Below are 22658 nucleotides of genomic sequence, written 5' to 3' on the forward strand. Positions count from 1 at the left end.
CCCCCATGCACACACGTGCACGTGCGCGCGCACACACACACACACACACACACACACACATGTATGCGCACGGGCAGCGGGTAGGCATTTTTATATTTATTTCTCTCATATATTAAAATTATTTATTTGAAGACTATAATTTTATGTTTTAATTACTGTACAAAAAAATTCATGTACAACCAAAATTGCGTGAAAAAAGTTCGCATGAATTAAGGGATTACTGTATACAGTACATATATATATACATATACAGTGCTCGACAAAAGTATGTGGTGCCTATGTCCTGGCACCGTAAACTTTTGGCGAAAAAAGAATCACCCTTTTTTGGGAGAAAAAATTGTGCCAGAAGTTTCCGGCGCTAACATGACGTCACGGCAGCCCGGGGCCTTACTACACGCTGGTTGGCTGATGCCTCAGTTGCCCGTGGGCTGCGAGAGAGAGGGAAAACCAACCGCTCCTCCCTCTTGTTGCGCCATTTTTTACCTAGTGAACCGCAGTGTTTTGGCTTTCGCTACTTTAATATGGCCCCTATCTGTGAATTGTCTAGTGAAATAATATCACAGATCATTACTCTAAAGGAGGCAGGCCACCCCACGAAGGAAATTAGTGAAATGGTTGGTGTGGCTCCGTTGACAGTGTGGAAGTGGTGTGCCCGTAACAGAGTGGAAAACAGTGGTGACATTCCTACTAGGAAACCACGGTCTGGTAGGCCCAGGAAAACTTCCCCGAGGTCTGTTAATGTGCTCAAACGTGCACTGGAGTCTAATCCTCGTGTGAGTGCAAGGAGAATTAAGGAGGGCAACCCAGAAGTATTTGGCAAGGTTTCAGTGCGCACGGTGTCTTGAAGAGTCCATGAACTTGGTTACACAAGTCACAGGCCTGTGAGAAAGCCTCTTCTTACACGTAACCTGCGACTGTGTGGGCTTGCCCTTGCTAACAAGTACCTTACCTGGGGTGAGGAACAGTGGCTGTCAGTGTTGTGGTCTGATGAGGCAACGTTTACTGTTACCTGTAATCGAGGAGCGTGAGTGTACCAGTGCAGAGGTAGTGACCCGCTTGACCCCCATTACGTGGAAAGCACAGTTAAACACCCTGATTCACTAATGGTATGGGGTTGTTTCTCTGGTAAGGGATTGGGGAAGTTTGTTGTGCTTCCCAGGAACTGCAAAGTGAATCAGGACATTTACCTGGAGCTGCTTTGTGATCATTTACCTGGGTCCTTCGAGCTCACAGGTGCACCTGCTCATAGTGCCAAATCTGTCACCAACTGGCTTCGTGACTGCGAGGTCTCCTTCATGAAAGACTGGCCAGGCAATAGCCCAGACCTCAACCCGATAGAAAACCTCTGGTACCTCGTAAAGATGAATCTCCAAGGGAAGGATCTGAGCTCTCTGCCTAAGCTGGAAGCAGCCATTACTGCGTCTTGGGCAAAAATATCACCCCAGCACCTGAGGAACCTTGCACTTTCACTTCCACGACGTCTCAGGTCCGTGAAGAAGCACAAAGGATACCCTACCAAGCATTAAAGGCAATCATAATGCATTATTTACATGATTTTTCCATTGCTGAAAGGTTTTTGTTAGGGGGGTGCTGGGTGCCACGTACTTCCGTCGAGCACTGTATATATATATGTATATAAAGTATATATATATATATGCATATGGATATATATATATATATATTATATATATATATATTGGTAGGTGGGGGCACTCACCATCCACTCACTCGATGTAGTGCTGCTCTTGGGTGTCTGCCCTTACCTCTCCTCCCTCCTTTCCCTCCTTCCTCTTCTGTGTTTCTTTACTTCATTGTTAGGGGGGCGCCGGGTGCCACGTACTTCCATCGAGCACTGTATATATATACATATGGATAAATATATATATATATATATATATATATATATATATATATATATTGGTAGGTGGGGGCACTCTCCATCCACTCACTTGACGTAGTGCTGCTCTTGGGTGCCTGCCCTTACCTCTCCTCCCTCCTTTCCCTCATTCCTCTTCTGTGTTTCTTTACTTCATTCTTTCCTCATCATTCTGCTTGCAGGTGACTTTACACTCCCTCTTTTGTCTCTCTTTCCTTCAGTCTTTCCTCTTCTTCTGCCTATGGGTGACTCTACACTGAGTGACAAGCCAAATGGTTTCCTGTACACCAGGAAACCATTTACTATGCTGGGTGGTAACCGTATAACCAAATTATGACACCTAGTGGTTTAGTGGGTAATTGCGGCGCTCCAATCAGATTGAGCTGGTGAAGGCTTACATCCAAGGGGTGGTTGGGGTTATTGCCCACGTAATGCCACTCAGGGATGATTGAGGCTGGTCACTCTCATCTTAAATGTTAAAACCAACAGGCCTAGCCCCAGGCTCCTATGCTCCTCATGGGACAAGGTAGGACTGGATGATGGGATGATGGATGGGTGGATGGATGGATATATATATATATATATATATATATATATATATATGGAGCCTCTGTGGTACAGTGATAGAGTGCACATTTCATACACGTTTAAACGAGGGTTCACGCCCTGCCAGGGTAATAAACTTTGGGAGTGTTCACCCGGCCACGTACTGCATTGGCGGACACAAAGGGTGCTGTGGTTGAACCAGTGTCGCATACTATAAAGTATGCTTGCACCCAGTCGGCTTGCACGGGCCGGTTACACTTGGTTTACAGACAACACACATTCAAAGCCACTCCAACACTACAATTACACTTACAAGCACTTCTCACCCTACATACGATCTCTACCAGACAGCCTAGGCCACTTGGTAGAGATACATTGGCTGTATTGTCCTGACTTCGGTCGGGATACGCCTGTCCTGCAGTGGATACTCAAAATGGCTGCTGCTGATGATGATTATGAACATATATATATATACAGATATATATAATGTACAGTATACATATGTGTATATATATCACAAAGACTTAAATGGACTGACCTGTGAGAAAGTTAGAGCAATGGTTGAGGAGAAGCTGCATCTGTTCCTCCGCTGCATCAAAACCAATGAGGATGTTGATAAAATCAAAGCCATAGTCACCCTGCATCTTGCGGTAAAGTCCACGTACAAGGCTACACAAGGTCTGCAAAAATGAATGATAACAGGTAAATTACATTTCTTATTTGATAACACCGCATTTTGTAACATTATTCAAAAGGTAAACTGTTTTTTTAACTTCAGACAATAACGTATTATGCAACAACACTTAAAGTAATTGATATATGACTTAATATGAGTATCCAAACTGATTAATGTTATACTATGGTCTTTCACAGCATAAGTGCCAAATGCTAATGGAAGGCTATATAATACACCATGTAGCACGAAATGATACCCTTTCATGAATATATGATAACTGCCAACTGCTGAAGTAAAATTTCCAAGAAAAATTTAACTGCAGTACCTACACTACAGTAATGCATTACATACTTGGTGAGGATGCATAATTTCCTAATTATGGTAATCATTACAGAAAACCAAAGTACTGAACATACATACATCAGCTAATCCTGTATTGCCCCATCAGGAGTGTAAGAGCCCGGGGCTAGGCAAGTTGGTCCTGACATTTAAGATGAGAGTGACCAGCCTCAGTTAACCCTAAGTGGCATTACACAAACAAGAAACCCCAACCACCCCTTGGATATATACCTGCCCAAGTTCAATCCGACTGGAGCACCTTAATTACCCACTAAACCACTAGGTGCCATGATCTGCTTATATGATTACCACCCAGCATAGTAAGTGGTTTCCAGGTGTACAGGAAACCATTTGGCTTGTCACTCAACACTAGACAGAATGAGGAGGAAAGAATGAAGAAAAAGAAAGAAGAGGAAGGATGGAAGAAGGATGGAAGAGAGGAATGGGCAGACACCAGACAGCAGCACAACAACTGAGTGAGTGGATGGTGAGTGCCACCACCTACCACTAATACAGCATTAAAAATTAATGGCAGTACAGTAATGCAAGTTATCTGGTCAGGTGATCTAAGATTATTTCCTTAATCAAGGTAATCATTAAAGATAAAAGTTCAGCATAAACAATACATGCCTGTAACATTATACATCAAAATGTACCGTCATCATCAGAACATCAACCAAAAAATAGAGCAAGCAAGTATAAATTTGAGGAACTACCAAGAGACTGACCAATAAAATGGGCTACGCATCCATTCACTCTTCATTCACTGGAGAACAAACATTTTATTCTTTTAACAATACAGGGATGGGAAAAGTGCAGAAACAAGGTGTAAATAGCACAGAAACAAGACAGCATATGGGATAGGAGGAGATTCAGAGTTCTATTCCCATTACTAAATTTCACCTTACACTGTACTTGGAAAACATTTCTATCTGATTCACCACTGGACTAGTTCATGCAAGGTAACACTGTGTCATTTTGAATGATGATCTTCTAACAGTTACACTGGCCAACAGGTTTGTCAGAATTAAGCAAGTGCAGTATGGTACATGGTTGGTGAACATACTCTCCATGTACATATGCATGCAGTATAAATGACCACTTGCACATGCACGATAATAGTGGATAGCTTTATTATGCACACTCAAACCATGTTTTTTGGGTTCCACATTCTGTCACTCAAGAAGCGACCTGCCCCCATCCACTGCTTTATGCACAGGTACAGCTGTGGAAGGCTCTTGTTGTGTCCAGTGAAAAGTTCATGTGAAGAGAGTTTGTACAGTAATCTCTCGATGCACTGAACCCTCTTTTAACAAATTTTTGCTTTAATGACCACCTTGAGCTGGCTGAACTTTATGCTCATTTAGGGAATTTTCGTTAGGTGAAAGAACGGACGTGCGGGAAACACCGACCAGCATGGCGTCCCTACACACATACCCACGCTCACACACACACACAACTGCATTCCTCTGCATCCCACAGAAAGCTGCATCAGTCTCTGGGTGACCAGCATCGTCAGAAACCACAGAAGGGGCATTTATTGAGAAAAAGGGCCATTTAGACGCAGCTTTAAGTTATCGTGCATGACTGTACAGCCGAACGACACTCTATATTTAATGACCTTGTTCAGTAAAAGCCATGACACCTGGGAAATTACAAAACAGCATGGTTTTAGGCTTTAACAAACTCTCGACTTTAATGTCAAGGGTCTGGTACCAATTAGTTCATTATGTTAAGGGTGTACTGTTATCATGAAGGAAACCTCAACTGGGCATTAACATGTGATGACACATTAAAAGGACATATTATTGTGTCCTCTTAAGTGTGGGCCTGAACCCAGGTCAGGAGAACTGAAAGATGCACATGATACTACCTGAGTTCCAGAGCCTCCTCATCGGGTCCATTTACACTGTATCAATAAATACATGTATCTATGGTACAATAGGAAAACATACAATGAGGCTTTTTATAATGGTAAGGTACAAGTAGGTGTAGATGCCATGAGATGTTTACCCACGGTCCTCATTTCCAAAACAGAGGTTTCTGAGCTTGTGGGAGGTTATTCACTCACTACCCTAGGATACAAGGCCACTCCACCCGTAGATTGCGCAATTACCTTTTTTCATCCTACCTCATGGTGGGGGGGGGAAAAAAAAAAAGTTTTTGTTTATAACTTGAAGATAAACATCTAGGGCATCATCTGGTGAAAAAAAAAAAAAAAAAACTCTCTCTCTCTCCATCTTTCGTAGTGCCATGCGTAAGTTTGAGTAGGGGTGTAGTGAAGAAAAAAAAAAAAAATTGTTTATCATAAACTTCAAGATAAACACCTAGCACATCATCTGGTGGGGGAAAAAAAAAAAAAAAGTCTTTGCGCAGCGCCATGCATAAGTTTGCGTGGGGTGGATTAGTTAACGGTGATGCACAGCGTTAGCACAGCCTGAGCTGTGGCTCACAAGGTGATGCTTCCCAGCCTGAGCTGTGGCTCGCAATCCACAGGTTAATCATCCATGTTACTGCAGTTACCTAAACTGTGGATGGACATCTGAGTCAAATGACACAAGCTCCCTGCACCTGATCTCGATCCCTGGTCCTACTGGGCCAGCAACATCACAGTCAGCGATGCTAACTGCTCAGTCACCATGGATAAATATGAATATTGTGGTAGGTGGGGGCGCTCACCATCCACTCACTCGATGTAGTGCTGCTCTTGGGTGTCTGCCCTTTCCTCTCCATCCTTCTTTCCTTCCATTCTCTTCTGTTATTCATTCCTTCATTCTTTCCTCGTTCTTCTGCCTACGGATGACTTTACACTCACTCTTCTGTCTTTCTTTCCTTCATTCTTTCCACTTCCTTCGGCCTGTGGGTGACTCTAAATTGAGTGAAAAGCCAAATGGTTTCCTGTGCACCAGGAAACCACTTACTACACTGGATGGTAACCATATAACCAAATTTTGGCACCTGGTGGTTTAGTGGGTAATTATTGCGCTCCAATCGGATTGAGCCGGTGAAGGTTTATATCCAAGGGATGGTTGGGGTTGATTGCTCATGTAATGCCACTCAGGGATGAGTGAGGCTGGTCACTCTCATCTTAAATGTCGGGACCAACTGCCTAGCCCCAGGCCCCTACGCTCCTCATGGGGCAATGTAGGATTGGATGATGGATGGATGGATGGACTAGTCAGAATGACAGTGGTGCATTGAGTGCAAGGATTTTTATCTACCAGTGCAGCCTGGAGGCTTTTCCATTCTGTATTGTGATTAAGGGAACTGGCGAGTCTCCTACTCTAAAATATTCCAATCCAAGTTAGTAATGCTTATCATCAATTAATATCAGTGTGAAAACCCAATAATGCAAGTCAGTATTCCATTCTTTTGGGTATATGCTCATTTGAGGAATGTGGTAGGTGGGAGTGCTCACCATCCACTCACTCGATGTAGTGCTGCTCTCGGGTGTCTGCCCTTTCCTCTCCATCCTTCTTTCCTATTATCCTCTTCTGTCTTTCTTTCCTCCAGTCTTTCCTCGTCTTTCTGCCTACGGGTGACTTTACACTCCCTCTTCTGTCTTTCTTTCCTTCATTCTTTCCTCTTCCCTGTTTATGGGTGACTCTACACAGAGTGACAAGCCAAATGGTTTCCTGCACACCAGGAAACCATTTACTACGCTGGATGGTAACCATATAACCAAATTTTGGGGCTTGGTGGTTTGGCAGGTACCTATTGCGCTCCAATCGGATTAAGCCAGTGAAGGTTTATATCCAAGGGATGGTTGGGGTTTACTGCTCATGTAATGCCACTCAGGGATCAATGAGACTGGTCACTCTCACCTTAAATGTCAGGACCAACTGCCTTGCCCCGGGCTCCTACGCTCCTCCTGGGGCAACGTAGGATTGGATGATGAATGGATGGACGTAGTAGTCAATGATTAGCCATTTGACTATGGTGTTTCAATAAGTTGAACAAAACTGTACATTGTAAGCTGGAAAAAAAAAAAAAAAAAAATCATCTTCAGCAAAACACTGATCACGATACAGTACTTCACATAATGTTGAGTAAGTACTGTTCTGCTAAAGGGTTAAGAACCATCATTAACATAATGCCTGGGTGAGTGATCATCCACTGAATAGATAGTCAATACGGTGGCAACCATCATCCACTCACTTCAAGTAGTGCTACCTACTTCTTCCATAGCCTGTATCATTCTTTTTCTGTGCCTGCCCTCCTCTCTTCATATTTCTCCCATCTTTCCTGTCACTTCTTACTGCTTTTCTTTCCTTTACATGTGGCTTTACGCTGTGTGTCAAGCCAAATGGTTTCCTGTAAGCCAAGAAACCATTTACAATGCTGGGTGGTAACCATATAACCAAACCATACGTGCTCCCTATGTGTCAGCAAGTGGGTTGGTGGAGGGTTAATGCCTCTCCCTGTAAAACAAATAACTCAAAGTCAAATAGCCACCTCTTATGGGATTATGGCATCTGGCAATAGACAGTTAGATAGACAGAATAAAATGCAAATGCTTTAAGGAACTAAGTGAAACCAAGCACATAATACAGTATTTATGTCTCTGCTTGGGCCAAACACTGTAATACCATAGACTAAGAAGCCTAGCCTTGAATACCAACCCCTAAAATAAGAAATTACATGACAGACTATTACTGTTTTTTTTAGTACTCTCAAAAACAGGGGCCTGGAAAATATATTAAGGAACAAATATATTTCCTCACCAGGAGGGCGTTAAGAACTCTGATATTGTGCTGGTGGGCGAGCGTCTGCACACAACGTGAGAATAGCATGTTGATGTTCTCCTTCAACCCCACCAGCTGCTCTGATGAACACCGGCTGATCTCACCCTCCAAGGCAGACATCTTGGGCTGGGTATGGTCATAAATATACAGTATTAGTATGGTCGTTTACTTCAGACTAGTCACTAATGTATATCCATCCATCCATCATCCAATCCTACATTGCCCCATGAGGAGCGTAGGAGCCCGGGGCTAGGCAGTTGGTCCCGACATTTAAGATGAGAGTGACTAACCTCACTCATCCCTGAGTGGCATTATGAGCAATCAACCCCAACCATCCTTTGGATATAAACCTACCCTGGCTCAATCCGATTGGAATGCAATAATTACCCACTAAACCACCAGGTGCCAAAATTTGGTTATATGGTTACCACCCAGCATAGTAAATGGTTTCCTGGTGTTCAGGAAACCATTTGGTTTGTCACTCAGTGTAAAGTCACCTGTAGGCAGAAGGACAAGGAAAGAATGAAGGAAAGAAAGACAGAAGAGGATGGAAGGAAAGAAGGATGGAGGAGAGGAAAGGGCAGACACCCAACAGCAGCATTACATCGAGTGAGTGGATGGTGCAATAACATAAATTGTGCAGAGTTCAGTACATCCATGAAGAAGTATTCAGTTGAAGAAAATCATTATTTCTGCTTTGTAACTATAAATATCAATAGCATGTAAATATGCTACTGCGCTATTACTGCACTATATTTTCAAATTTGTACACAGCACACTGTCCTGTACCAACAGAATTGTGGAACTGATATTCCGCCCTTGAAATAAACACCTACTATAATTCTATTATTCTACATGACTGCTCAAATTTTTAAACATCCTCATCATAATCCCCAAGTGCCATCCCCACCTAAGAGATGGAGTGACACAGAATTCCAACACATGCAAAGAATGCATGGAAGTAGGACACCAATTAAACAGCTTGCCTCGAGAAATTGGCCATACAATCATTCATTTATCATTCAAGCACTCAAAATTGATCCCAGTCTTCCTTTCTGTCACTGAACAAGCAGAAAAGCCATCTTCTTCACTGATGAGATTCAGTGCACTGGCGTGTGCAATTTCAAACAGGTGTGGCAGCAATTGCCTGAACTCCTCATTTGATTTCTGTGTTTTGGACATCCTTTTTGCATTCATTTTCAACTTTTGCCACTTGGAAGAAAGATTCTCAGGTTTGGCAATGGTGTGTTGCCTGTCTTGCATCAAGATTCTGGCTCTTTCCCAAAACTCTTCTACCATCATCACTACATTTGTTGCCATAACTTGATCTGTTTCTTTTTTCTAGTTAAGGATGGCAAGTTCAAAACCTAAAGTATCACCTCTGTTAGTCTGAAGTGTTTCCTGGATGCATGCCTCACTGGAAAAGTCAGTGAGGCAGGCTCAAACGTACAGAAATGGCAATGATTAGGTGAGTGTGCAGTGTGTCCTTGAATGCAAGGCCTGTGGGGGCTAGGTTTACAATGGAAGCGTTGAGAGGAAGGATGGAACTGTAGTGTACTGGTGTTGTCATGAGATGTAGACTGAGATGGTTTGGGCAGGTGCAGAGGATGGGGGATGATAATTGCGTGCAGAAAGTGAGAAGTGTTAATGTTGGGGGTAGGGGAGTGAGAGGTAGGCTGAAAAAGACCTAGGATGAGGTCATTGAGTGTGACTTCTGGGTTAAGAGATTAAACAAGGAAGCTGCCAGAGATCGAGCAGCAAGGAGAACCGCCATTATGTGACCAAGGCCTATGCATGCAAGCATGTTGGAGCCTTCAAAAATGAAAACGATGTCTGAACAGGAAGTGCCCGAGCACTTGCCTGTTCGAAGGCAACTTGGTTCCTGTTATGTTGTCGAAAGACAGGATTGTTGTCCCATGCAAGTATGCATGGGATAATGTAGGTTCTTTGTGGCCACTGTACTGCTGCTACTCAGAAAGAATGGTAAATCTCTGTTAGGCCCACATGTCATCATGAGAACAGCATATGTAACACATCCTGCATACATCACTTGATTAGTGGTAGTCCTGACTTCATTCACATCCAGCAGAAAGGCTACAGCAATAGGATCTAGGTTCTGATAGTTCACGCTGTTGTTTACTGATGTTATTGTACAAAAATTTTTGACTTCGTGGCATATCTGAAATTTGTGACAATTTTGGAATGCTCTTTACTATTAGGTTTATCAGCTGCTGTAACTAAGCAGCCAATAAAGCATAATGGGCATGAAGTGTGGCAGGCCAGTATCATTCAGTAGCCTACTTTACTGAGCACACATAGGCAAACTCTGATGCCCTTGAGTGACCTCTAAACTTGAAAATTATGAAACTTGCTAAAGTGTATATTGGCCATAAATGGAACTTTTTTTGAGGGTGAGACCCCCAAAATTCCACTTTTAATTTTTCATAGGAAATAAGCACCACCTTAATAAGGAGTGTCTGACAGGGTGAAAGGCACCATATATGGGGAAGAAGTATCCTGGAGCAGGTTGTCATTGCTATTCCCTGTCGCAGGTATGCAGAAGGGAGAGAAGCGTTGGCGCTGATGCTGATGCTTGATGCTGATGCTGATGCTGGTGATGATGAGAATAATTATGATTATGGGAATGATTATGATTATGATAATGATGATGATGATGAAAACCGATGATGTTTTACGCAAGACAAACATGATTTTGGGAACATATATAAATTGCACATGACCTGGAAGTAAACACTACAGCACTTTCTTCTGAATACTGCTTTCTTTTGTGGACAGCATTTGAGGAGCTATGACTGAACCAATCTCAGGGAGGGTATTAATCTGAAACTAAGAGAAAGGATGCATGGTTTCATGTCTGAGAAGATAACCTTTGCACTGCACAAAGTATAATCTAGTGCCTGTAGGTCATGGAAGGAACTGATTATTCCCAGCATACCACAGTCAAAGAAGTACTCCTGTTAGGGTCTCTCAATATGCAGCACAATAACTGAGGTCAGTAGAGAACCCACATGATCAGCACTGCCTGATTGTGGATGTTTTTAAATCAGTCTGGTGCAAACCAGGTATTCATTTTGTTTACTAAGGCTCCATTATGCCTACATGCATTTGCCTTCATCACCTAATGGTGGCTCTCCAAGCTGCTTGATCTCAGGCAGCATCACTATGCACTCCCTTATCCATTATCCATGAGGTCACACTCTATGACCTCATCCCAGGTTTTTTCAGTCTGCCTCTTGCAACCCTACCCCCAATATTCACACTTCTCACTTTCTGCACCCAATTGTTATCCCCCATTCTCTCCACACGCCTAAACCATCTCAATCTACCTCTCATCATGACACCAATACACTCCAGTCCCATCCTTCCACTTAACTCTTCCATTGTAAATCTAGCCCCCCCCTCCCCCTGGTCTCACATTCAAGGTTGCACTGCACATCCACCAAATCACTATCCTTTCCGTATATTTAAGCCTGTGAATATCCTCTTCCTTTACCGTCCAGGTCTCAGTACCATACAGCAGTACACTCCTAACAGACACTTACATACTCTCAGAATAATGTACTAGTCTCCTGACTTTCCTAAAGGAGAAATTGCAGGGGAAAATGTTCAATGCTCAAATAAGCGTAGAATGCAGAAATGTGGTGGACTAGTTTTCACGCCAAGCATGTACGGTATATACACATTCAAAAGCACACCACCTAAAATGGCAGAGCAGCTTACACTTCAATGGTGGTGTGTTTATGCTCTCTTCCACTGCGTTACTTATTTCTACATTGCAAGCTATAAGAGACAACTGTTTCATTGTTGATCATGTCTTTCAAATTTAAGAGTGACGGTGATGCTACAGGTGATGAAAAGAACTTTAAGGTAAGCAGTCACGAGGAGAAAATGAATGTAATTGCAGAACACAGTACCTGTACAAGATTACAACCCATGGAACAATGACAATTGCAAGCACAGTAAAGTTGGCGATTTTTCTGATTCTAAATATCCAGTGGCCAAAAATTATCAAGAAACTGTTGCTGTGTTTTGGTGGGAGATACTGTTGAGGCAGCTTTAACTATTACCACTTCATTAACGGGACTAAATTGTATCTAAACATACCGTACTGGACCTGTATAATGTGCTATAGCATCCCTAATTTGGCATAGCATAATTCCAAGTTGTTTTAGCATCAGTAACAGATTTCCTGGGAGGTAAGTTTCAGTATACTTAGCTGTCTCCCACATGTAGCCCCTTTAGTATACCAAAGAGTGCCTGTACACGCCAGCAGACTCTGAATGCAGATAAATGAATGTTGCTTTCTCCCATTCTGGATTCAACCTAGCTGGAGCAGGTAGCAGCAAAAGCAAATATACATACACATAGTGTGTGTGTGTGTGTGTGTGTGTGTGTGTGTATACATATACATACATATATATATATATATATATATATATATATATATATAAATAGTGAAGGTCCTCCAATCCGGCCACCAACGATCTGAATACCCCAATACTCTGAATTTTCATTATTATTTTTTTTTCTGGGCTTTACCTATGGATTTATCTGGCTTGGATTTGCTCTTGGACTTGGATGTACCTCCCTGCAAGTATTCAACTTCACTTCTATGGATTTCCGGTGAGTAAATCAATCACTCATATCAACTGAAGTGTTTCTTTAATAATCATGTACAGTACATATTTTTTATGTTTTCAAAGGTCCCTCCCAATAGTCCGAAAGACCCTCGGTCCCCTGCCATTCACATTACATATGTGTGTGTGTGTATGTGTGTGTGTGTGTGTATTGTGGTAGGTGGGGGTGCTCACCATCCACTCACTCGATGTAATGCTGCTCTTGGGTGTCTGCCTTTTCCTCTCTTCCATCCTTCTTTTCCTTCCATCCTCTTCTGTCTTTCTTTCCTTCAGACTTTCCTCATCCTTCTGCCAACAGGTGACTTTACACTCCAAATTGTCTTTCTTTCCTCTTCCTTCTGCCTGTGGGTGACTCTACACCAAGTAACGAGCGAAATGGTTTCCTGTACACCAGGAAACCATTTACTACGCTGGGTGGTAACCATAAAACCAAAGTTTGGAGCCTGGTGGTTTAGTGAGTAATTATTGAGCTCCAATCGGATTGAGCCGGTGAAGGTTTATATCCAAGGGATGGTTGGGGTTTACTGCTCACAAAATGCCACTCAGGGATGAGTGAGGCTGGTCACTCTCATCTTAAATGTCAGGACCAACTGCCTAACCCTGGGCTCCTACGCTTCTCATGGGGCAACGAAAGATTGGATGATGGATGGATGATATATATATATATATATATATATATATATATCTCTCTCCCTCTATTACATACACGATATATTGGCCTTTCCTCGAATATGTTCATTCACTAACCTTCAAAAGAAATAGATCCTCCCAGAAGCGGGGATTGTTAATGCAAGGGTCCGTTCCATGGAAGAGATCTTCATACATCTGCACCACCTTCTCCTTCAGGTGCCGCCTAACGCCTCCTGGTTTCAGTTTGCTCCCCATCTTCTCACACCATAAAATCTGAGAAGTGGTCTCAAAAAAAAAAAAAAAAAAAAAAAAAAAAAAAAAAGCTGAAAAACAAAATGCTAGATATATGGCTAACAAATAATGCCATTATTATAAGTTTTCAATAGGTTTGTGTTCCGGGGTTGTAAATGTCAGCCCTGAGAGTAATGGCAACCTCTGTACCATATGGCCCTAATTTGCCCACTGATAAGATTTCAAAAGACATACCCTACTATAAAGAGGTAGAATATGCAAAAGTCACTAAGTTACTACATGACAGTATTGTGATACCAACTCTAACCTATGGAAGTGAAGCTTGGACGTTGTTGGAAGGACACAAGTCAAGAGTGAGAGCAGTGGAAATGAGTTATTTAAGAGGAGCCTGTGGAGTCACATGGAGAGACAGGCTGATGAATGAGGATACAAAGGAGCATTGTGGTGTGGATATGGATGTGATAGGAAGCGTTATGAGGAACACACTGAGGTGGTTTGGCCAAGTGGAGAGGATGGAGGGTGAAAGACTGACGAAGAGAGTGTATGTGAGTGAGGTGGAGGGGGGAAGAGGGAGGGGGAGGCCGAGGATGAGATGGAGGGATGGGGTGGAGAGGTATATGAGAGAAGGGGGTGTGAGTTAGGAGCAGGGCAGTGAAATGGCAGGGGACAGGGCAACTTGGAGGCGATTTGTTTGTGGCCACCCCAAACGGGATTGAGGCGTCTGGCAATAGATAGATAGATAGATAGACAGCGACATACAAAAGGTTTGAGGTAACAAACACTAGAAGCTAATGTGTTAACCAAACTCCTTGCCTGACCACAACTTTCCCACTAAAAGCCATATCCCATCTTTGCTTACTTATACTATATACTGTATATATTTCTAAAGGACATACCTTACTACACGTAATGAGAGACATTACAGGTTTAAACAAACAACTACTGTCATCTGACATCACCACACAGCTGATTTGACATTTGTTTTTCAATAGTATCAATTCATATATGTGGAGACATTGCTGAGTAACTAAGAAATGGACCACAAATGGGTCAGCTATGTAGCTTGGAAAAGCATATCTTGGACACACATAGCTTATGGACCCACTATATTGTACCGTATTATTTTTAAATTCTCATGTACACTGGATCTCTGACATATGCAGTTCTGAGGTACTTTTATCAGTTATTTATTTATTTATTTTTTCTTCATGCGATGAAGAAGGAACCAAAGGCTGAGCCCGTATTAACAGTTCCTTCCAAAAAAAAAGACAAAAACAATACAAAAGTGAGCCAAATTCAAGACCCGTTCATTTCGAGATGCCTGGACACACTGCGTTTGAAAGACTGGAGATCATAGGAAGCAGGAAATACAGACAGAAGGAGACAGTTCCAGAGTTGACCTGTTGTATAAATGAAGGCCTGGGAGTAACGGTATACAGTATGAGGGAGCTTCCATACCTGACCTCACCGTGTGGGAAATCTCATATGCCTTGTGCCCTAGTGTCACTATGGTTAGCTGTGTGTTTTTACTCAGGCATACCATGATGCAGGCATTCATAGGACCACCCTGTGGGAAGGTAGCCCTTTGTCTTGGTTATAAAAAAAAAAAAAAAAAAAAAAAAAAAAAAAAATTGCAGTTCATCACATCCTACGTTCTGCAACTTACCCACACAGCTCTGTCCTCCTTACCTCAGCAAGCAACGTAATATTAACCAGCCATTGCTAAAGAGTACTTTTCAGATGGCTCCAGTCGCTTGGAGGTGTTCCAATCTAATGCCTAGCACTGATGCAGAGGGGTTGGAGGTCATCCCAAGCCTCAACTCCTCAGCTTCTAATCCCTCTCTTACCACTTTGTTGGTCACCGACATCTTTTATGGTAAATGCCTCTAAATTATTGGTTGTTTAAACCTTCTTAATATCACTGTGTTGTCTGTTTTACTGTATTCATAGTCCAGGATAACTTACATAACCCATAAAAATAACAACAATAATAATAATAATCATCATCATAGGGATGCACAATTTTACCAAAAATTCTCACCTTACTCTGGAGGGTAAGAAGTCTTAAAAAAAAAATAGCTGCCCTCTAGAGCTGGTTAAATACAGCATTCGCAATGCTTGAAAACTTCATTGACTGATGACCAAGATGCTGTAGCTGCTGCTGCTGTAAGTGGGCCACTCACTGCTCTCCTGATAAGGTGGTGTGCTGCCAAGAACATCCACAAAAGGCTATGATATGCGATGTACTAACTTTATTTCTTCAGCTAATTTAATTTGAAAAAAAAAAATAATAATAATAATAAAAACAATAATAATAAATAATAATAATAATAATAATAATGATAACAACAGTAATAATTCCTAAGCTATTATCAAGCTAAACCTATTGATGACCAAGGGAAAACATGGTCTCCCCCATAATTCATCCATAAGGGCATCCATAACTGTCTCTGTTACAGCTAAGGGCAGCAGCCATGTAGCTTTACAACATTTTATTAAAACAATTGACTTGCTTAGGTTAGAACATCAAGTCCTGGAAGACCCTGTATGGTATGTGGCCATGATGAAGAGGGATAAAGTGCATCCATTACACGTGTTGGCCCTCAGGTTGATAATCAGCAAGCGCTCATCTGGGCAATGGGTCAGATCCCATACTGTACTAAGATCATAATGTCTACTTTATTTAAAAGATAATGAACTCAGGCATGTATCCAAAATAAAGGAAAACTGCACAATAAATACAATACTATTGTACCTAATACAAACAAAACAAATGCCTGACGTAATGATGAACTGTGATTAACACAAATCCCAAGTGGACAGAATCCTCACATTGACTATCCATTCCGCTACTGTAGCAGAATCATAAACCCACCCAATCCCACTTATCTTTAAAAATACTGGAAAAAAAAAAAAAAAAGTCCTAGTACTGCAAATTTTAAATCACTGTCATTAATTAGATGGAAGTTTGTAGAGCCCTCTTAAAAAAAAAAAAAAAAAAAAAAAAAAAAAAAAGCAAAGGTGACATTGCTCAGATACAAAGTACCGTAACCAAACTGAATATTGCTTACAAATACTAAATGCCCTACAACTAAAAATCAGGAAGAAAAAATAAAAATATGTGTTAGTGTCAATTTATGGAAATGGAGTAAGACTGTAGTGGAGTGGATATGGAAGTTATGTAGATTGGCTTAGGAAGAGGGAAGGGTTCCGAAGGACTGCAAATCACGCATAATTGTTCCTTTATACAACGGAAAAGGGGAGAGAGAGGTATGTGGTAACCATAGGAGTATTTGCCTTCTTAGTGTGACTGGAAAAATATATGGTAGAATACTCATTGATAGGGTTAGGCATATAACAGAGGAGCTAGTTGGAGAAGAACAAGGGGGATTTAGGAAGGGAAAAGGGTGTGTAGATCAGATATTTGTTCTAAGATGTTTAGTGGAGAAGTATCTAGAGAAGGGAAAGAAAGTGTATGCTGCCTTCATGGACTTGGAGAAAGTTTGACAGAACAGATAGACAAGGTATGTGGAAGGTACGGTACTGAGAATACATAGAGTGGAGGGGAAATTGTTGAGTGCTGTGAAGATTATGTACGAAAGAGCTAGGGCTACGGTGTGAATGGATGGTGAGCTGAGTGAGTTCTTTGATGTCAGTGTAGGACTGAAACAGAGTTGTGTGATGTCTCCATGGCTGTTTAATATATATATGGATGGGGTTGTAAAGGAGGTGCAAGGTAGGGCAGTGGATGTGGGGCTGGCTATCATGAATGAGGGTGAGATTTGAAAGATTCCGGTGTTGTTGTTTGCTGATGATCCAGTATTGTCGAGTGATGATGAATGGGAGTTGCAAGGTTTGGTGAATGAATTTGGGACAGTGTAAGAAGAGGAATCTGAAAGTTAATGTAAACATCTGTAAAGTTACGTTTTTTTTTTTTTTTTTTTATGCGAGGAAGAAGGAACCAAAGGCCATGAGCCCGCAATAACAGTTCCCTCCAAGAGAAAAACAAAATACAAGAGAGAGCCAAATTCAAGATCCATTCATTTTGAGATGCCTGGACACACCGCATTTGCAAGATTGGAGATCATAGCCAGCAGGAAATAAAGACAGAGGGAGACAGTTCCAGAGTTGACTCATTGCATACATGAAGGACTGGAAGTAACGGTTAACTCTTGCATTAGAGAGTTGGACAGAAAAGGGATGAGAGTTTGCTGCTAGACGGGTCCTATGCGCCCGTCATACAGGTGGAGGAATGCATGCAGACAGTTCAGAGGAGCAGTGACCATTAAAGTAGCGATAGAAAAGAGATAAAGATGCAACAGTGCGGCGAAGAGACAGAGGTTGAAGGGAGTCAGTAACAGGAGGAGAGTTAATGAGATGAAAAGCCTTTGACTCCACCCTATTGAGAAGAGCTGTATGTGGGGAGCCTCCCCACACATGAGAGTTGTACTCCACACAGGGGCGGATAAAACCCCTGTATCAAGTCTGTTTAGCATACCCAATCTCTTGGAAGCAGACTTTGCAATCGATGTAATATGATCTTTCCAAGATAAGTCCCGAGTAAATGAAACCCCTAGCATGTTCAAGGATGATGCAGGATTAAGCTGAATATCATTAAACATTAGTGGGTATACCTGTGGAAGATTTTGACGGGTTGATAGGTATAAGAACTGAGTCTTAGATGCATTAAAAACAACAAGATTATTTTTACCCCAGTCAGAGATATGAGCCAAGTCAGACATTAGGTATGCCATAGCCTCATCCCTTGTTTGTTGAAGTAACTGCTGAGATGGGCGTTGCGGGAACCGAATGGAAAGGTGAAGGGTGAAGTCATCAGCGTATGAGTGGATAGGGTTAGATGTAAAGCTTAGAAGGTCATTGATGAATAAAAGGAAGAGAGTTGGTGATAGGACAGAGCCCTGAGGAACACCACTGTTGATAGATCTAGGAGAAGAACGATGGCCGTCTGCAACAGCGGCTACAGAACGACCAGAAAGGAAGCTAGCAATGAAGGCACAGATAGAAGGATAGAAACTGTAAGAGGGCAGTTTGGAAATTAAAGATTTATGCCAGACTCAATCGAATGCCTTTGAGATGTCAAGTGCAATGGCAAAGCTTTAGCCAAAGTCCCAAAAGAAGGATGACTAGGAGTCTGAAAGGTAGGTGAGAAGATCGCCAGTGGAGCGTCCCTGACGGAACCCGTACTGATGATCAGAAAGAAGGTTGTGATAGGAAAGATGCCTTAAAATTTTTCTATTGAGAATTGACTTGAAAACTTTTGAAATACAGGACGTTAAAGCAATTGGACGATAGTTGGAGGGTTGGGAGTGGTCACCCTTTTTTGGGACTGGCTGAATGAGAGCAAACTTCCAGCAAGAAGGACAGGGACAAGTTGAAACACAAAGGCGAAACAGTTTGCCAAGGCAGGGTGTAAGCACAGAAGCACAGTTCTTGAGAACAACAGGAGGGACTCCATCAGGCCCATATGCCTTGTTAGTATTGAGGCCAGTGATGGCAGAAAATACATCAACTGAAGAAACTTTAATGTCAGCCATGAGGAAGTCAGAGGTAGGAAGTGATGGAGGAACAGCACTGGAATCATCTAAGGTGGAATTGGAGGAGAAAGTCTGTGCGAAGAGATCTGCTTTATCAGTAGAAGAAATAGCTACAGAACCATCAGAGTAGACAAGAGGAGGGAAGGATGATGAGGTAAAGTTGTTAGGAAGGTTTTTAGCAAGGTGCCAGAAGAAACGGGAAGAATTCGAGCTGGAGAATTGAGAGCATTTAGTATGGATGAAATTATTTTTAGCAAAGCGAAGAACAGACTTAGCACAATTCCGGGCAGAAACATAAAGATGACGTGATTCAAGGGTGGGTTGGCTCCGGTACCTTTTGTAGGCCCTCTCCTTGTTGCGGACAGCATTAGAACGAGCGTGATTAAACCAAGGCTTTCTTGCGTTAATCAAAGGATATGAGAAAGGAATGTATGCTTCCATGCCCGAGAGAATAACCTCCGTAATGCGCAAGGCACACTCAGATGGCTCACGGCCATGGAAGCAATAATCATTCCAGGGAAAATAAAAAAAAGTACTGCCTGAAGGCCTCCCAATCCGCGGCTCCAAAATGCCACAGACGACGTTTCCCTGGAGGGTCCACAGGCCGTACCGGAGTGATAGGAGAGGTTAAGGTGATAAGGTTGTGATCGGAGGAGCCCAACAGAGAGAAAAGATTAACAGTGTAGGCCTAAGCAGATGGATTAGTTGTAAGAAAGAGGTCAAGTATGTTGGAGCTCTCTCCAAGACGGTGTGGGATACAGGAAGGGTGCTGTACAAGCTGCTCTAGGTCATTAAGGATAGAAAAGATGTAGGCTTGTTCACCAGGTGGATCAGTGAAAGGAGAGGAGAGCCAAAGGTGGTGGTGAACATTGAAATATCCTAGAATGGAGACTTCAGAGAAAGGAGAAATGGATAGAATGTGTTCCATCGTAGAAGTAAGATAGTCGAAGAATTTTTGCTAGTCAGCAGAATTAGGGGATAAGTAAACAGCACAGATATATTTAGTCAGAGAATGACAGGAAAGCCGAAGCCAGAGTGTAGAGAATTCAGAAGAATCGAGTTCAGGAACATGAGAGCAAGATAAGTCGTTGCGTATATATACACAACAGCCACCTTTGGCTTTGAAATGAGTATAGAGAAAGTAGGAGCATACAGAAAAGGGTTTGCTGTCAGTTGCCTCACACAGCTGAGTCTCAGAAAAAGAAGGTGAGGTTTAGAGGAGGAGAGGTGGTGCTCAACAGAGCGAAAGTTAGAGAAAAGGTCGCGAATGTTGCAGAAATGAAGAAGAGAGTCAGACAGTGGTTCCAGGCATCTCGAGTTGTCACCGGGAGAGGAGCGGAAGGTGGGGGCATTTATGGTCCCCCCCCCCCCGGGGACTCCGAGGCTGGGTGATGAGACGCCATTTTTTTGAATTTTGGAAAAGGAAGTGTAGTGTGTACTGTGCATGTAGTTTGGTGTAGATAGAGAAATTTGTGTTGGAGAGCATGATGGCCTACTCTCTGTGTAACTGAGACACTGAAAAAGTTCAGCAAAGGGGAATGGTCAGGAACTAGTCCTGAGGGCTGATGAAACGGGAGCTCCAGCACTCCCTGTCATCAGCTTTCTATGCACCTCGGGAGTACTGCCCTGCTCAACTGGTGCTACAATCTACTCCTCATGAGAGGAATGAAGTCACAGAATGCACAGTGAGGTTGGATGGCATGGATATGGAGAATGTGAGTGCATTCAAGTACAGTACTTGGGTAGTGTGATGAGTAGGGATGGAACCTTGGGGGTTGAAGTGTAAGTGCATGAAAGGGTACAGCAGGGAAGGAAGGTTGTTAGTTCACTGAAACCAGTGATGAGAAATAGGGAGGTGAGTATGGAAGTTAAGAAGTCACTGCATGATAGTATTGTGATCCCTACCCTGACGTAGGGAAGCTAAGCATGGACCTTGCAAGAGGGGAACAAGTCAAGAGTGAGAGCAGTGGAAACAAGCTACTTGAGAGGAGCATGTAGAGTGACATGGAGGGACAGGTTGACAAATGAAGAAGTGAAAGAACATTGTGGGGTGGATGTGGATGTGGCTGAGAAGATTAGGGGAAATACACTGAGGTGGTTTGGACATATGGAGAAAATGGAGAATGAAAGACTGACTAAGAGGGTGTATGTACGTGAGGTGGAGGGAGGGAGAGGGAGGGGTAGACCGAGGATGAGGTGGAGGGATGGAGTTGAGGTATATGAGGGTGGGGGGAGTGAGTTGGGGGGAGGGTAGTCACATGGTGGGTGACAGAGCAACTTGGAGGCATTTTGTCTGCAGCCACCCTTTGCGGGATTAGGGCGTTGGGCTATAGATAGATAGATAGTGGTCTGTTTTGCACTCGGCTGGGTATTATTTGTAGCAAATGCACACTATACAATAATGATCACAAATTTACGATAAGGAAAATTTATGTTCTCGATAGTCAAGGTTACTCTGGTGGCTTTTCTAACTTAACCCAACTAATCTAGTCAACCTAAGTTAACTTAATATACTCTAATCTAACCTTATTAACTTAACAGAGAGGTGACTGTCTGAAACTGTGAAGAAAGATTAAAACAACTGACATTACCTGCACTAGGATCCAAATGTGTAAAATGATTTAAAATATTACCAGCAAATTATGATGAAGGGGTGACGCAGGTTATGCTGGAGTTAAGAGACAAATCAAAGACTCACAGGCACAAGTTTCAGATATAAAATGAAACAGCCATATTAAATTTACGGAGACATTCGAACCTGGCACACATCGAGATGTTGACTGTACGGCAGCATAACCTGCCCGAGTCCACTGTCATTGCACCTTACACGTCAGCCTTTGAGAAACTCCTTGATAACACTGATAAGACCTGGAAACACTGTCCACAACAACCACACAACAAAACTACGGAGCTATAGTCACTAGCACAGTATCTGTTCTGTGTATCCTGTTATCAAGAGCTTGTACGAAGGATGAGAATTTAATGCGAAGGAAGAATCAAATCTCAATAAAATAGTTCCAGAGAACTACAGTACTTCTACAAAGCAAATTTACTTAAGCCCTAAACTCTTGGTCATTCATCTCTGAAAGTGACACCAGTACTAATAATCAACACTGCCACACCTCCACTTCTGGCAGGGCCCAGGCGTAAACAAACCTCAGCTGGGCCGGAAACAGAAGACTGTCGCGATTCCCGATGGCATGTAAAATCGTTTGGCGTTATATAATATATCCCCCGTGGCTTAAAAATTACAGCTGTAAATCTAACCATGGATTATCCCCCGTGGCTTAAAAGTTAATGCTGTAAATCTAAACATGGATTTCATGTGTAAAAACATCTTGGATGGCTCATCCACCTAAAAAAATAAAGGTACGATGCTCT

General features: G+C 42.5%; 1 protein-coding gene across 1 annotated transcript in view; it reads right to left on the reverse strand.

The window, feature by feature from the left end:
- Positions 1–22412, reverse strand: part of LOC145389801 (armadillo-like helical domain-containing protein 3) — a 73177-nt gene extending 50765 nt beyond the window's left edge. The window contains exons 1-5 of the mRNA XM_080264956.1: positions 22400–22412; positions 15764–15928; positions 13588–13743; positions 8162–8308; positions 2961–3102 (exon numbers count right to left, since the gene is read on the reverse strand). Coding sequence (XP_080121082.1) covers positions 2961–3102; positions 8162–8308; positions 13588–13725 — 427 coding nt within the window. The 5' untranslated portion in view covers positions 13726–13743; positions 15764–15928; positions 22400–22412. The remainder of the gene's footprint in view (positions 1–2960; positions 3103–8161; positions 8309–13587; positions 13744–15763; positions 15929–22399) is intronic.
- Positions 22413–22658: the final 246 nt, after the last annotated feature.

The sequence above is a fragment of the Coenobita brevimanus genome, chromosome 14 (assembly GCF_032717465.1).
Source record: "Coenobita brevimanus isolate Jiangsu-jjx chromosome 14, ASM3271746v2, whole genome shotgun sequence".
Taxonomy (NCBI): Eukaryota; Metazoa; Arthropoda; class Malacostraca; order Decapoda; family Coenobitidae; genus Coenobita; species Coenobita brevimanus.